This window comes from Pygocentrus nattereri, chromosome 3, assembly GCF_015220715.1.
Source record: "Pygocentrus nattereri isolate fPygNat1 chromosome 3, fPygNat1.pri, whole genome shotgun sequence".
NCBI classification, from domain to species: domain Eukaryota; kingdom Metazoa; phylum Chordata; class Actinopteri; order Characiformes; family Serrasalmidae; genus Pygocentrus; species Pygocentrus nattereri.
In genome coordinates this window covers 35,465,274-35,479,957 of record NC_051213.1, presented here as the reverse complement: position 1 = coordinate 35,479,957, position 14,684 = coordinate 35,465,274, and the positions used below count along the sequence as shown (strand labels likewise).

The 14,684-nt window shown below is 40.8% G+C and overlaps 1 protein-coding gene across 11 annotated transcripts in view; it reads left to right on the top strand.

Annotated features, from left to right (window-relative positions):
* Nucleotides 1–271: 271 nt before the first annotated feature.
* The window catches only part of LOC108429251 (protein MTSS 1-like), a 63,384-nt gene continuing 48,971 nt past the window's right edge, over nt 272–14,684 (top strand). For all 11 annotated transcript variants that reach the window (XM_017700886.2, XM_037536779.1, XM_037536777.1 and 8 more), the window contains exons 1-3: nt 272–756; nt 4,120–4,181; nt 10,207–10,280. In XM_017700886.2, coding sequence (XP_017556375.2) covers nt 685–756; nt 4,120–4,181; nt 10,207–10,280 — 208 coding nt within the window. In that variant the 5' untranslated portion in view covers nt 272–684. The remainder of the gene's footprint in view (nt 757–4,119; nt 4,182–10,206; nt 10,281–14,684) is intronic.

Sequence of the window (14,684 nt, the reverse complement as noted above, 5' to 3'; positions counted from 1 at the left end):
GACAGTGGTTCACTACGTGAAGAGCATAGGCTCGACTCACAGCTTCTGTTAAGCCATGTCACAGTTTTCCTAAGTGGTTAAGTTTTCAAATCTAATCTCCGTTATTGCTTAATGAAGTGACTCACTTTCGTCCACTAGGTAGTAATTCCCTACCTACTAGGGCTGGATTTGAGACACACCCTACGCGAAGCATTTGAGGGGCGGGGCTTCTCTACGCTGGTGCTCGCTTCTAAGGGAACGTGCACGGCCATAACTCCGCCCCCAGGTTCACGTCGTTGCCACAGCAGCAGCTGCTACTATCTGCTGCAGTCGGAGGAAGACGAAAAGGGCTCTTACTTGTTTGAACCTCTTCAGAGTATCTTTTCTTTACTTAAGCATTCCTTTCAAAATCATTGACTTTGAAGTACGTGGACTGACATCAGTCATGCTTCTTAAAACGGAGTTATGGAAATGTTTTCGTCGCGGAAAAGAGAGGGAGCTCTGAGTCTTGCAGCGCACTGTTTTCTGTAGCTCACTCACCGCCTCATAGCGATACAGTGGCTGGAGGGGGGTTGTGTTTTTGAGCCTTGCCGGATATTAAAGTCACAAACCGACTGGAAAACTGCCCGTTTTCATCCTATTTGGAAAGGAGAAGAGCTGTGGTTTTATTTGTACCACTAGTTTAGCTAGTTTTGAGGGACAAAAATGGAGGCTGTAATAGAAAAAGAGTGCAGTGCTCTCGGAGGACTCTTTCAAACCATTATCGCTGACATGAAGGTAAAGTCCAGTCCTGTTTCACCTTCAGTCTATTTATATGTGTTTTCTATGTGTTTGTTAGCGCTTCTTTTTCTTTTTAAGCCTAAAGCAATTTGGCTAATTTAGTTTTACTTGGTTAACTTATCCTGGTTGTGCTCAGTCCGAGCAGCTGGTCAGTTGGGCAGCCGTGAAGAAATGTTCAACTGTTTACTTGTTTACTCTGTCTTGATCGTCGTGGTTACTAAGGGGATGAGCGAAACATACAAGGCTGTGTAGCCACCTAAAGCCAGGGTTTAAAGTTTAAAAATCAATTGATTTTTAAAAAGTTTGTAATTAAATGGTTGAGACGTCGACAGCCATTCAGAGGGGTTTGGTGTGAAACGCGCGGTTCTAGGGAATCAGAATCGTTCACAGTGGTGGTGATAGGAACCAGACAGCTGAAGCGTTAAACGCCTCTAAAAGCTCCCTCACACAGAGTTAGTGCATGGAAATGGTTATGAATCCGCTGCTTTATGACTGAGACATAGTTTTAAGATTTGTTTTAATCCATTTGTGACACATAGCTACTTGCAGGATGTTTTAAGGCGATATATTCAACTAAGAAAACCTTTTCCCTCACTTTACCACTATTTTACGATTGCAGACGTTCCATAGAAAAACTCAGACTTTGGATGCTAGTTCAAATGGCTATATTTGTCTTGTAGACATTGTGATCTCTGATTCCTATCATCACTGTAAAGAAATCTGCGTCAGTAAGTTTCTCTAGAATGAATTTTTTCACATCACACCAGTGTGAATGGCTTTGTTTATGTCTCACCAATTGTCAGTTATACAGTATGCAGAGATTGTGGAAGATCCGAAACCCATACTCAGCTAAGATTGCCAACAATAAATACCAACAAACCAACTTGAGTCAAAAAACGATCAGGTCCTTAAGTACTGTGTCTCTTGTAAAACTCAAGGTAACTTACTCAGTACATCCAGCATCTATTAGCATAAGCCCTGAAGTTTGTTTTGGAGCTTTTTTGGCTCAAAATGCTGAAACACACGACCAACAGCAGATCAGTCCAGGTGCTGAACCAGCACAAGAGTATGAAACTGAAGCCAGAACGGCAATTAGGGGCAATATGTGGAGGACTAAAATATTAATAGTTATTGCTCACTTTGACCTTCTGACCCTGAACAGCATTCTTATATTTCTCTAGTGTACTTGATTCAAGTCCAGGATTGAGTAGTAACTAGTTTGTTTACTCGGTTCTGGGTGCAGAAAGATGGAGTTATGCACCTCTGATGGTTTTTATTCTTTCATTCATTGTTTTCTCTTGATTCAGCACCCAGACTACTTTGCTGCTTCATGTTCGATTAGAAGGAGTTTTTTGACCTGTTACTTTTTGCTCAAATTGGTTTTGTTGTTTTGTTGTTATATTTTAATATAGACAGATGTCAAATATACTGACCTATTTTTATTTCAGGTCATGTTAGATTGACCAGCTTCCAGTCTGGTGCTGATCATGGGTAGAAATCTAAAAAAAAAAAAAAAAAAATCGATCAATACCAAAATAAAATAATTAAATGATAAACTATTCCTCGAAGTGTTATTGTGTAAATCACTGTGCCCAACTGAGACCCCCTCAAGAAGACTCCAAGTCAATTTACAAATATGCTCTATCCAGCTCCTGATCCACCTGAACCACTCAATGAACCAGGCTGTATATCTTAAACAGCTGTGCTGGAATGGACCAAAAATGGGGACCTTCTGGGGTCTTTAAGGAACAGATTGGGAAATGTTGCTGTAGAACAGTGAAAAAGCCAGATGGAAATGGCTAGAAAAAGCTAGAAATGTGGTTTTCATGTTAGGGTTGAATTTGCTGTCGTGCTCTGGAATTGACAACGTGTTCCTTCCTTCACGCATTCTGGTGTTTGAATGCACCTGTTAAAGGTCAATTAGGGAACCAGTATTGGAATTCCATTGAGCTCAAAGGTCTCCAAAGTCCTACACGTGGACGGAGCTAAACTGGGAGGAATGGCAGTTGCCATCGGAGCCGTTCAGCATGGTGACTGGCATTTGGTGATGTTGGAGTTAATCATATTTGCATGGGAGTTGTTTTGTTTAATGATGAACAGAGGGATTTATGTATGCACGTCGGTGAACTTAAGCTCAGCGCTGAAAACATTGTTATAACTGCTAATTAACTTCAGGAGTTTGTAATTTCTTGTAGAGTCCCGCTTTTCTTCCTGTTAAACTTTGGCTGCACTTCTAAAGTTCATTATTATGCATTCTTGCTGTTGAAAATTACAAACATGATATTTATTTATGAGATTTATTTATTTATTTATTTATTTATTTATGTTTGAGGTCATATGATGCCTTTTTAGCTTTTTCCAGCATCAGGTGAATACAAGCATCATGTACCAATGCTTAAAAGAGTCTCTATGTAGCTAAACAAAGATAAACCAAAATCAAATGGCTCAGTGATGCAATCCCTTTGCACTGTTGTGTTGAGCTGCTCCATTGTTGCCGCTGATGTATTGTAACCCAGCAGGGGGTAAACTTTCCAGGCCCGTGAAATATTCAACAGCAATTGCAAAGGCCTCAAAGGCCTGTGCTCATAAAGAATAGGAGACTAAGAGGGCTGATCTAAGATCAGATGTCCCTCTGTCCTTATTGCTCTGTTATGCTGTATTAAATTGCCCTTATGCAGACCCCTCATCTCACTAAGTAATTTAACCTTATATAGGATCCTTATAAAAGTGTAGCCCTTACATGGTGTATAGATGCTGAACTGGTCCCAGGTCAGCAGCCATTGGAAACGTCAAATGACTTTACTAAAGAGGCTTGTCCTAGGGGGCTGGTTGTCTCTCTGTCTCACTCTCTTTCACCTTAAGCAGATTGAGTTGCATGGCCTCACATTCCTGAAGTCACTGACATAAACAGCCAGTGCCAACCATCTTCGCTCTTGTTAAGAAGCTCAAGGGAAAAATTGGCATCAGCTTTTATTTGAACATTATTATGTATAAGCAGTTGTTCTTTCTTTAAGAGCTGAACGAAACTTTATCCAGTCGGGGCCATATTTCATTTGAATAACACTGTTTGCTTATAATTAAAAATATCAGTATGTTGAACTGCGTTCCTGGCTGTTGCATGCATCTAAAACTAGGATTTGTGTTTGTTTCAACTCATGGTCATTGCACCTTAAGCTTCTATTTTAAGGAAATGGAGTGTGTTTGTGATGCTAAACGAGATGTTATATGAAGTTGTGTAATGGTATCATGATGTTTGTCTGTCAGTGTTTTAAGTAATTTCATTAGACAGTTGAGGTTAACATGTCATTAAGCATTCAGCAGCTACAGTAACTGACCAGTCTTCTGTTTGTGTGTCCACAGAGCAGTTATCCAGTCTGGGAAGACTTCATCAGCAAAGCAGGAAAATTGCAGTCTCAGCTCAGGTAAGATGATTGTGCCTGATTGCTCTCTCAGGCTTGTCAATAACAGCCTTTATACTTCTATTAGCAGTGATCCAAAAACAGCTTAAGAAGTACTTTTAATAGCCAGGTTTAGGTAGCGGCAGGCAATATGATATTGTATCATTATTGCAATAAACAACATGCTTTTATGAGCATATTGTGGATATCTTCCATGCATAAAGAATGCTGACCAAGTGTGTTTCATAACAAAGACTGCGTAATTTGACTTGTATGTGGGATGTTGAATGAAAATCGTTGTATTGACAGTCATATTATGCTACTAGTGCATGGTGTCTGTGACAAGCGCTTCATTTTTAGTAGGACTATTCACTGGAACCAAGTGCCTGTTGTGCCCGCATGCTTACAATTCTAAAATGTTCCTCAACTTGAATGATGGACTCATCCATTTAAGAACAATATATATAGTTTACTGGAAATGAAATAAAGTTAATGTGTTTTTTTTTTTTTTTTTTCCCCAGTAGCATCGGTCGAGTGGCTGTTTTATTTGTCAGTTTATGGTTAATCTCTTAATCTTTTACCTCCCTAGTTCAAATTTAAGACTTAACTATAAGAAATTAGGCTGAAACGTGTGAAGTGTAGAGGAGCAAGCATTTGTGCAAAAGTGAGCAGGCCTGTCGTGGTTAGTGTTCTAGTTCTCAAAACAAACACAATGGCATTTTTGATATATTGGGTGAGAGTGGAGAGGCCTGATTAGTCATTCCAGAATTGATTTGGATGATTGATTTTTGTCAAGCTAGACCAGTTTTATTAATAGATTATAAGTCAAGGAGGGTAATGCTGGATAATTTACATATAGTTTAGCTACTGTTGATAGATCTGAGTTAATGATAATGACCTCGCTGTCTGCCATAATACATAGCTTTTATCAGACATTGTTATAATGATGCAGTGAAGTGTTGACTCTATTGGACCCAGTAATGTTGCTGGGTTTTTTTACATGCTGCCAAGTTGAGAGCCACCAAAACATATCCAGCCAAAAGTGGTTCTGTGGTCAGAATCTGACCATTGATGAAGGGCTAGAGGAAGAGCTGAAAATGTTTAATATTGAAGTTGAAATCGCAAAAGCTACCATTTTCATTGTAACTTATATTGTGAACAATTTTGTCAGTTTTACATGGAAAAATGTAACGTAACGCCAACCTCATGAAGTGCCTGTAGATGAGTTAGACCAATCAGAAGCTTTTGGAGCTTTTTTGCAACTTTTTTTGGAGCTTTTTTTAGAACTGGAGCTTTTAATTTCTAGAAAATAATCACAACTTGAATCACAGTCTGAATATTGGTCATAAAAATCACATAATTTTCCCTAAATTGTTACAGCATTAGTTAGAAGATGACTACCAAATTCTGCATCAACAGATGGGCTATAGTGATTGAGACCTACAAGTGCCGGGTAACAATGTACAGTTTACTGCTCTTATAACTATACAGCTTTTATACACCTTCCTTGATGAGGCAAACTCAAGCAAGGCTTAAGTCTCTTGGAAGGAACTGAGGTGGCTTTCATTCCCTCCTCACTAACCTGACGGCAGTCTGCAGTTAGACCTTAAATTTGGGGGATTTAGGTCATGAAGGACTTTTAGTCAAAATAATCTCCTGTCTTATGTGTCCATGTTTTCAAAGCATTATATAGAATTTAATATCCATTTATGGGTATCAACATGAATCGCTTTTCCAGGATGTTGCCTAAACAGTGTTATGACTCGGAGGCTGAAAGTCACTCAGTTATAATGATGGGATATTTCTGGAAATTGCCATGATTGCTTTCTGTGGTCAGTGTCTGTGGATGTAGGGTGTTTTCACAAGCCATGTGATATCCAAAATGTAGTCTGTCACGAAACGCAGATTGCCTGACACATCTGGATTAATCATCATCTAATCAAATGTCACGCTATCCAGCCAGCGTAGCTGCCTCATTAAAAGTTTTCAGAGTCATGCATCTTAGGCCTTAATTCTCAGTTACATTCTAAAGTCAGAAGGTTCTAATAAGCTGATCTTCCCACAGACACTTTCTAGACCTTCAAAGCCCTGTTTTGCATTGAGTAACTTTCACCCACTCATGACGCTCACTCAGTTTGCACAAGGAGTGGCAAACATACGAGCCCTCGTTGTGCAAACAGGTCTGTTTGATGAGTATGAAATGATTCAGTATGAAGAGGAAGACTATAGGCGTTGTACAGTTATCTGTGACAGAGTGCCTGCCAGACTGTTTGGAGCAGTGTTTCTCAATCCTGGTCCTGGATTTGTGTTATTTCCTTCTCTAACACATCTGATTAACACCTGATCAGCATGTTGTGAAGGATGGCATCAGGTTAAAATTGTTAGAGCAGGAGGACTATGCTGCATTAGAGTGCTGACAGAAACTGAGAATCTGACTACACCAAAGCGGTAATTACAAAATGCTAATTAAATGAGATGCACAGATTCTGGAGTTTTTATGAGATGTGTCACATAATTGTCCACCTCTCCCACTGGTAAAATGTGCAAACATATGCCTTGTTTCCACGTAACTGATGTGCAACCATTGTTTTTTTTTCTAATATAGCAAAACAATTAGGATAACCTCCATGCTTTCTCTTTCCATGTTGTGGATGTATCTTCCACAAGCTCCTGAATGGAGCGAAATTCATGATTGATTAAAAGTTCACATTTCACATTTTCTGCGTGATTCAATCAAGATGCAAACAACGTCATTCAGAGTGGTTTGATGTGAAAAGCTTCATCATAAACATACTACTCAAATTTCTTTACAGTGGTGGTGACAGAAACCAACGATTACAGTGTCTGCAACATAAATACAGTGTTTCCCACAGGATTTTGTGAGACTATGATTGGTAGACCCTATTGTTTGTATACATTAAACTTGATTGCATCAGTCTCGTGCTCTTTGAGAGCAAAATTAAGAGGGTAGCTCTATGAAGACCTTGTAAACAGTTTTGTGCTTTAGTAATTTGATCATAAACACACTGGTTGTATGGGTATGAAAGGAAACTCCAAACATGGTAAAGGAGTTTAGTTCACAAATGGTCACAACCGAAACACTAGACCATACATAGCACGCACGTTAAACTTTAAAACAGTAGTGATGATGTCAGCTTGATTAGTTACCGATACTTCTGCTTGATTAATTAACATTACAAATAGCCTAACATTACATGAAGAGCCAGAATTGCTCTCAGAGGCTGAAAGTAGTTACGTTGTCAGAGCATGTGACTCACATAATCTTGTCATTTTTCCACCACTCTGGCCACGACAAAGAATCACATCTCAGAACTCTCTGAAATATCACAGTAGCTCTGGTAAGAGCATGCAGTCATATTTTGGAGGACAAAAATACACTACCAGATGTATTATCAGCATTGATTCAAACTTTTCTGACTCAGAAACAAGCTAAAACTTTGCAAATTCGGCAGCGCATTGTTTTAGGGTGAGAAGACGAGAGTCAGACACAAAGTCACACACTTTATCTGTTTGCTGTCTTACATTGATACGACTGTGTTTGGACTGGTGGATAACTGCAGTGGATGCTGTAGAGTTAACATTACTGTCCTCAAAATGCCTCATATATTGGATGCAGCCAGGTGACAAGACAGTCCAGTGTGTGGGTGACTGGAAGTGAGAGATGCTTTGCTGAAATGAAGATGCAGTGGAGCAACACAACGTAATTTATGCTATTATAAGAAGTGTGAAAATATTTTCGGTACAAATTAGACTATGGTGGTCTGCCACAGTCTACAGTCTAGGCAGTTAATGGTAAACATTGAAATAGGCGTGATATTTGCTATGCAAAATGACCGGTCAACCTACATGTCTTCTGAGTTTTATATGTAGTATTGATGAGATTTTAAACAGTAGTAAATTGGAAAAAAAATCTCTGGGAACTATTTTGCCTATTAAGTCCCTGAATATATGTCTCTTATTTGTAACCATTTTGTCTTGTGTCTCCTGTGATCTTGCTTTTAGGGACATTGAACATCAGTTGTCTGGTTCTTAATGAATGCAGGGGTCTGAGTCTCAGTGACCGAATCCCAAATGGCTCCATTTGGGACTTTCAGTGCATTGTTTGGGAGTAAAAGCCCTTATTTCATAGACTATGTAGTGCACTGTGTTGGGGGAGGCTTGAATTGCAGGGCAATGAGACTTCACCACAAATCTAGAGAGTTAACACAGTTAACGCACACAACCTCTGCTTTTTTCTAAATACAATGTCTTTTTTTGAGTTGTAGCTCAAAGGAGACACAACATTCTTTCACAGCTCAGATGCTGAAGATGGCAGAAGTGTTGATTAGGTCAGGGTTCATCTGAACCGTCAGCCTTTCTGCTCTTGTTTTGTGATCACTAGTTGGAGCTGCCTGTTGGGAAGTGGCTAATGAAGTGCAGAGTTCAAGCGCTCTGTAATTTAGCCCATGTCTGCTCTTCCAAAGCAGCTAAGATGTTTTGCTCCAAGATTACAGCTTTTCTGGGCATCACTGTCTTTTGTGGTTAAAGTATCTAGTGTGTTTTTCCTGTATGATCTTACCAGCATGACATTTCTGAAAAACCAGCGTGTCCTCCAGACCGTCCATGGGTTTGTGTTTGCCTTTTTGCCCGTCTAATCTGCAAAGCAGCTGCTTCCGTAGCTGGTTGTGTTTTTCTTTTTTCTTTGTCCTTGTTTAGCATTTACTACTAGTTTAATCAGTTATGCGTTAGACTGACAGGTCCACGTTTGCAAAGCTTTAGTGAGTGGATTTCTGTTATATCTCCTTTTCTTGCCAAACCAAGTCAGCGGTTCATTTGTTTTGCTTTGTTTTTTTTTGTTGTTGTTGTTTTTTGACCAGGCAGGTAAAAACAATCAAACATCTCCTCCTCCTTGTTCTCAGTCTAATATTAGAGAGGAATGTGTAGGGTTTTTGCTTTCTTCATCCATCCTGTGACATTGTTTTTGTTTCAATCACAGAGAGAAGCACACTTTTAACTTTAACACTGCTTCCTTGAGCGTGGGGGCTTTTAAAATGATGTTAGGTTGATTAGAAACACGCTGTTTGTTATACGATAAGTCGTGTGGAACGCTTGGAGTCAACAACAGGCCTCACTGTGGAACATTTTGTTTGGAGCCAAAAAAGGAAGATATAGGACTAGAGGCCTAGATAAATGGTGATAAGGGAGGAAGAAAGGAAAAACAAGTATAGATTAAAAGATGTTGAAAATTTTCCTCTGGGTTGATTTGTTTTTTTGGTTCTTGCCTGTCAGTAATTTCATCTTTATCTGTTCTGTTACTCACACAAGGCATTGTTTGTGGATCTGGGCATGTGATGATCAGATCATGCCATTGTGGAGAGCAGGGTGTAGCACTACGGTAACGTGCTTGTGGGTAAGGTGTCTGTTTTGCCTTTGGCGCCACGCTCACTGGAGGCGAATCTGATCCTGGCGACCTCGGCTCGTGCTCCAACTCTCATCCGAGTGCTTGGCATGCCTCATCACATGACCTCTCTACCGTGGATACACAAGATCAGATTTCACGCCACTGCTGATGGGCGTTCCAGCTATGGAAGAGGAATTCCTATAGTTCCACTTGTCTCGTTGACTTTTTTTTTTTCTCTAATTTTTTCCTCTGTTTTTTTTTCTCCTTTATATCATTCCTGCTGCTGTGTCTGCAAAGACCTTATCTGGACCCATTATGGAGCTACAGGAGGTCATTAAAGGCTCTCTAAGCAGCTGGCAGACAAAGAGACAAGCCGACACAAAGGAACTAAGCATTCAGTGCAGTCATTAAAGAAATGAACTGCCTTTAAATAACCATTAACCTACACCCCTCCTATCACCGTCCTGACAATTTTCCTCAAACAACAAAGCCACCTCTGACAAGTTCCTGAACCCAGGCCAAGCATAGCAAATGACCAAATGCCCTGGCACGTGTGTGTGAGTGTGTGCGTGTGCGTGTGTGTTTTAATGAGTTGCAGATAAGGGTACAGAACAACTGACCAGCTTCTGTTTCTGCTTGTGTTCGCAGGACAACGGTGGTGGCAGTGGCTGCTTTCCTCGACGCCTTTCAGAAAGTGGCCGACCTGGCTACAAGCACGCGAGGTAAGTAGCCGGTGCCTAGATGGAAGAAAAGAGAATGTGTTCAGGAAGGGCTTCCTGTTGTGGTCCATTGTCTCAGCACAGCATCCTCTGCTCAGAGGGCTGTATAAAAGCTTTTAACATTGTTAGCAATTCTTCACATCGCTTTTGCTGCAATGGGAAAGCGGCTCTCATGACTCGCAGAGGAAGCAGAGACGACTCCAGACATGCCTGAACTTTCGCTGCGGCGAATGTGTCGGTTTGTGATGGTGTTTCTCTGGAGGATGTCCTTCATGATGGAACAGGGTCATTGAACTTCTTACCCATTTTTACCCGGTTCCCCCAGGACACCATCCTGATTCTAAGAGGTGCCATCTACTTATAGTTTTCACACATTTTTGTCTTCTGAACTCATCCTGAGGACATACACGTTTGAGCCTGTCGAACATTTGGAGACATTGAGAACTGGTGGGTGAACACCTTTTTAAGGCACTGTAAGTAGACCTCAAGAGACAAAATTAAGTAATTAGGCTTTGTAACGTTCAGTGGAAGTTCATGTAACAGACAAGATTTTTGAACAGAATGAACTCCAGAATGATACCTTTACAGGAGGAGGAAAATCAGACTTTACCTTTTAATGTAAGTCAGTGGAACCAGACAGTTTTGTTAGATAATTCTGGGCCATTTCTTTTGGTCCATTCATCTTGAAATTTACACACAATAGGTAGGTATTTTCAAATTATGTCAAATTATGAAAAATGACTAAAATGGAGATACAAGGTTTTGGTCCAACAGCAGCAATATATTTGTGACAGCTTACCCCATGCATATTATCGCCTATTTGAAATATTGAAATTTCAAAAAGGGTAAAGACATCTATAGGCTGGTCTGTGGCTGACCAGCTGACTGGCCATTCAGCATCTAGTCTGTTCTTCTTTTACACACTGAGATGAAGAGTGAAATGAAAAGATGCATAGAGAGAGAGATGAAGGAAGATTAAGGCCTGTACTGCACTGCCTGTAGTAAAGTAGGAGTGCTCAAGCAGCCTCTCATCTCTACACACCCAGGCCTCTACAGGCTCCTATTAATAGTCACCTAGAAATGTGCACACATTCATCACTGGCCTCTGGAGCAGGGAGGAAATAACAGGCAGCCCGGCTGCAATGGCCACGTTTCTTGGCTTTGGCTCTAGTCTGTGCAGGTCTGTGACTGCCTTGGAAGGAAAATAACAGAGTTGCATACAAAGTCTTCTTCTCATCTGCCCCAGAAGAGGCAGCACGATGCCAGGTGCAGTCTTGTGGTGTATTGAGAAAAAATAAAAACAAACATACATGCTGCATACAAGTGGGATAATGCTGAAAGCTCTCTTGACCACACAAAATGGAAAAACGCCCAGCAGGGTCCCGCGTCCCCTTTTCCTCCGCCCAGAGGGTGCAGTGGTAGGCCCTAATTGTCGACTCTGGCTATGACAGGGGTTCGATTTTTATGTGGTGAAAAACCCAGAGGCCTTTAGCTTTAATGAAAAGGGGGTGAAGTTCTAAATTTACAGCCTGCCCCCATCGGGCAGCTTTCTCTACCCTTTCGTGCTTAATGATGTGTAGCTCTTTCACTCACTCACTCACTCACTCACTCACTCACACTCTCCCTCTCTCTCTCTCTCTCTCTCTCTCTCTCCTCTCTCTCTCTCTCACATACACACACACACACACACACACACACACAGTTTGCGATTGAAAGCTCGTAATCTGATGTCATCAGAGTTCAGATAGGCACTTTAATGGCATCCATGTGCTTCTGTGATGGTAGTAATTACCTGACAGACATTAAGTCCATTATCAAACAGGTCCTGGCTTTGCCATTTATCTAAACTGTTTACGCTGGAAAGCACAGCAGCCATCCATCCAAAAAATTGCGTTCATTAAAACCAGAAGGTTGATGAGAAACTTCATTAGAATCAGCACAGTATTATGTTGAATTTTTGAAATTCGCTGTTAGCGTCGTCCCCGGGTTTGCATGAACTCATTTATTTTGAGCAGAAACAGCTTCCTAATCATTTTGATGTACATAAGCCAAGCTGTGATACTGTGTATTGTGAAATTGATGATTCTATTGTGGGTGGCTGTGTGTGTGATAGAAAGTAGGTAACTCGACTTTTCAAAAAAATAAACGCATCATCTGAACCGAGTTTCAGTGCATACAGAAAAAGGAACTTTAAATATGGATTGCAGGCTACTTCTTACTGAGGGTCTGAGGATCCCCCTAATTGATATAAGCCTTTTTCTCCACCAGCCGTTTCATCATGACCAGTTATGTGGTAACACCACACTACCTACCCTACCTACATAAACTGGAGAAAATAAATAGAAACTTGGTTCTTTATCAGAAACTTTGTTCTTCTTTGGTTTTGAATTCTTGGTATTGTTTGCTAGTTTTAATATTGTTTGGTAGTTTCGCTGTAGGTTTGAGAAATCTTGCCTATAAACTGTGAAAGCTTAACAGCCTAAAGGATACTGTTACTGTGCCTGTGCATTGCCTTTTTTTTTAAAAGAACTGATGGAATCACAATATAAAAAGCTTTTAGGCCCCTGTACATGTTTCGTGAGAGAAGCCATTCTGTGTGTGGACGGCTATCGCTCGGCTTTCAGTTTAGCAAGCACGACAGCGGGGGATCTACCTTGCATTGCTTTAGAATGTACTAACTAATAACTAATGTTATGCCCTAAAAGAGAAGACAAATATATGAGACAAATATAATTCCTTTTGTGCATCTTAAAGCTGCAGACGTCAACGTTCTTAGACATTTAAATTGACTGGCAGTCTCATAATATCATCAGCATGTTTGACCACCCAGAGATGAGCCAGAAGTGTCTTCTGTGCATCTTAAAGCCACGGACGATGCACTTTTCAGACATTTAAATTGTCCAGCTTGATTGACAATCATGATAGATGGAAACAGAGGTTGACTAGACTGTCTTCAGTTAGTTCAAGCCCTCTGTGTAGCCAAAAGCAAACCAGAAAAGAGCCGTTAAGAGTCTTTTGCAAGTGTTTGTATGTTTGCTTTTTAGTGGTGTTTATTGTGGCACAAGCAAGGGGAGAACCTCTGGGACTCATTTGTAGTTTTATGCTTGCCACTGTCATGGGAAACTAATTTAATTGCATGTGTATGTGTGTGTGAATGTTTGTGTGTGTGTTTGCATGTGTGGAAGAGTTGGGGTGAGGGGGTTCAGCTTTTGTCTCAGTGGAGGTTGAGTCGGCCAGGGCGGAGGTGCAGAAACCGATTGTGTACATTTTGTTGTGGCCAAGTCTGAAATAGAGCCACACAACAGTCTGCCTCAGCCGGACTGTGGGTGGGTGCCTGGTGGGAGGCTGGTTCTCTGATTTCTGTGGTTACATCACGTTCTCACACATACTCACACGCAAACACAGTGATCTGTGCACTTTTGTCGTAACTAGGCATGTAAGAAAAACCCTTGGTATCATGTATCAGAACATAGAGCTGTTAACGTTGCTTTGCATCATGTAGTGAAACCTGTGGATAAGAAGGATTAGTCTAAAGTGTTTCATGTGTCACGCCTCACCTACTCTTGTTCTGTTTTTGTAGATTTTGTTGTTCAGTGTTTGCATTGTTGTGTTTGGACTGTTATTTGTTTTTGATGTTTGATAATATCTGTTTGGTGTGTGTGTGTGTGTGTGTGTGTGTGTGTGTGTGTGTGTGTGTTTTATTTGTATTATTATTTTTTACATAGGAAACTATGTCTGTTGTTGGGAACAGGGTAGGACGGAATCATGTCTGGAATCACGTTCCATTACAACCCTGCAGCACCAGCTCCTGTTTCTTGTTCCTCTTCTTTTTTTTTTTTTCTTTGGCAGTTTCTCCCTTTTTGTGCTCTTTGTGTCACTTCAGCTCTCGTTTGTAAGTGCTGTCTCGGTTTACTGCCAGGTATATCAACACAAGGTGGGGATCCCTCCTCCTAGCTTCAAATCTCCGGGGCATGCAGCAGTCTCCATGGCAACGGAATGGAAAGAACATGCGTGCGTGTGTGTGTTTGTCTGCGTCTGTGTTTATGTCTGTCTGTGTTTGTGCATGAGACAGAAACAGTGAGAGAACCCGTTTAACATGCTACAGTTCAGTTTAACTATTTAACATTGCTCTGTCCCACACATCTAGACCATTTCTCTTTCACAGCTCCATTACGCTGATCTTTAGGCTCTGTTTGATTCCAAATAGAAGCGTTTGATGTTTTATTTAACACCACCTCCCCTCCATCCTTCCTGCTCACGGCCCCCCATGTCAGCTCAAGGGCCTAATGTTTTTTTAATTCTACCATACGCGTGTTGGAGCATGCACCCTCTCATCCTGTTAAACCCTTAAGCGTAGCTGTCTCACTGTATTTGTGTTTGTTTGTGTGTGGCCTGCAGTTTTATATC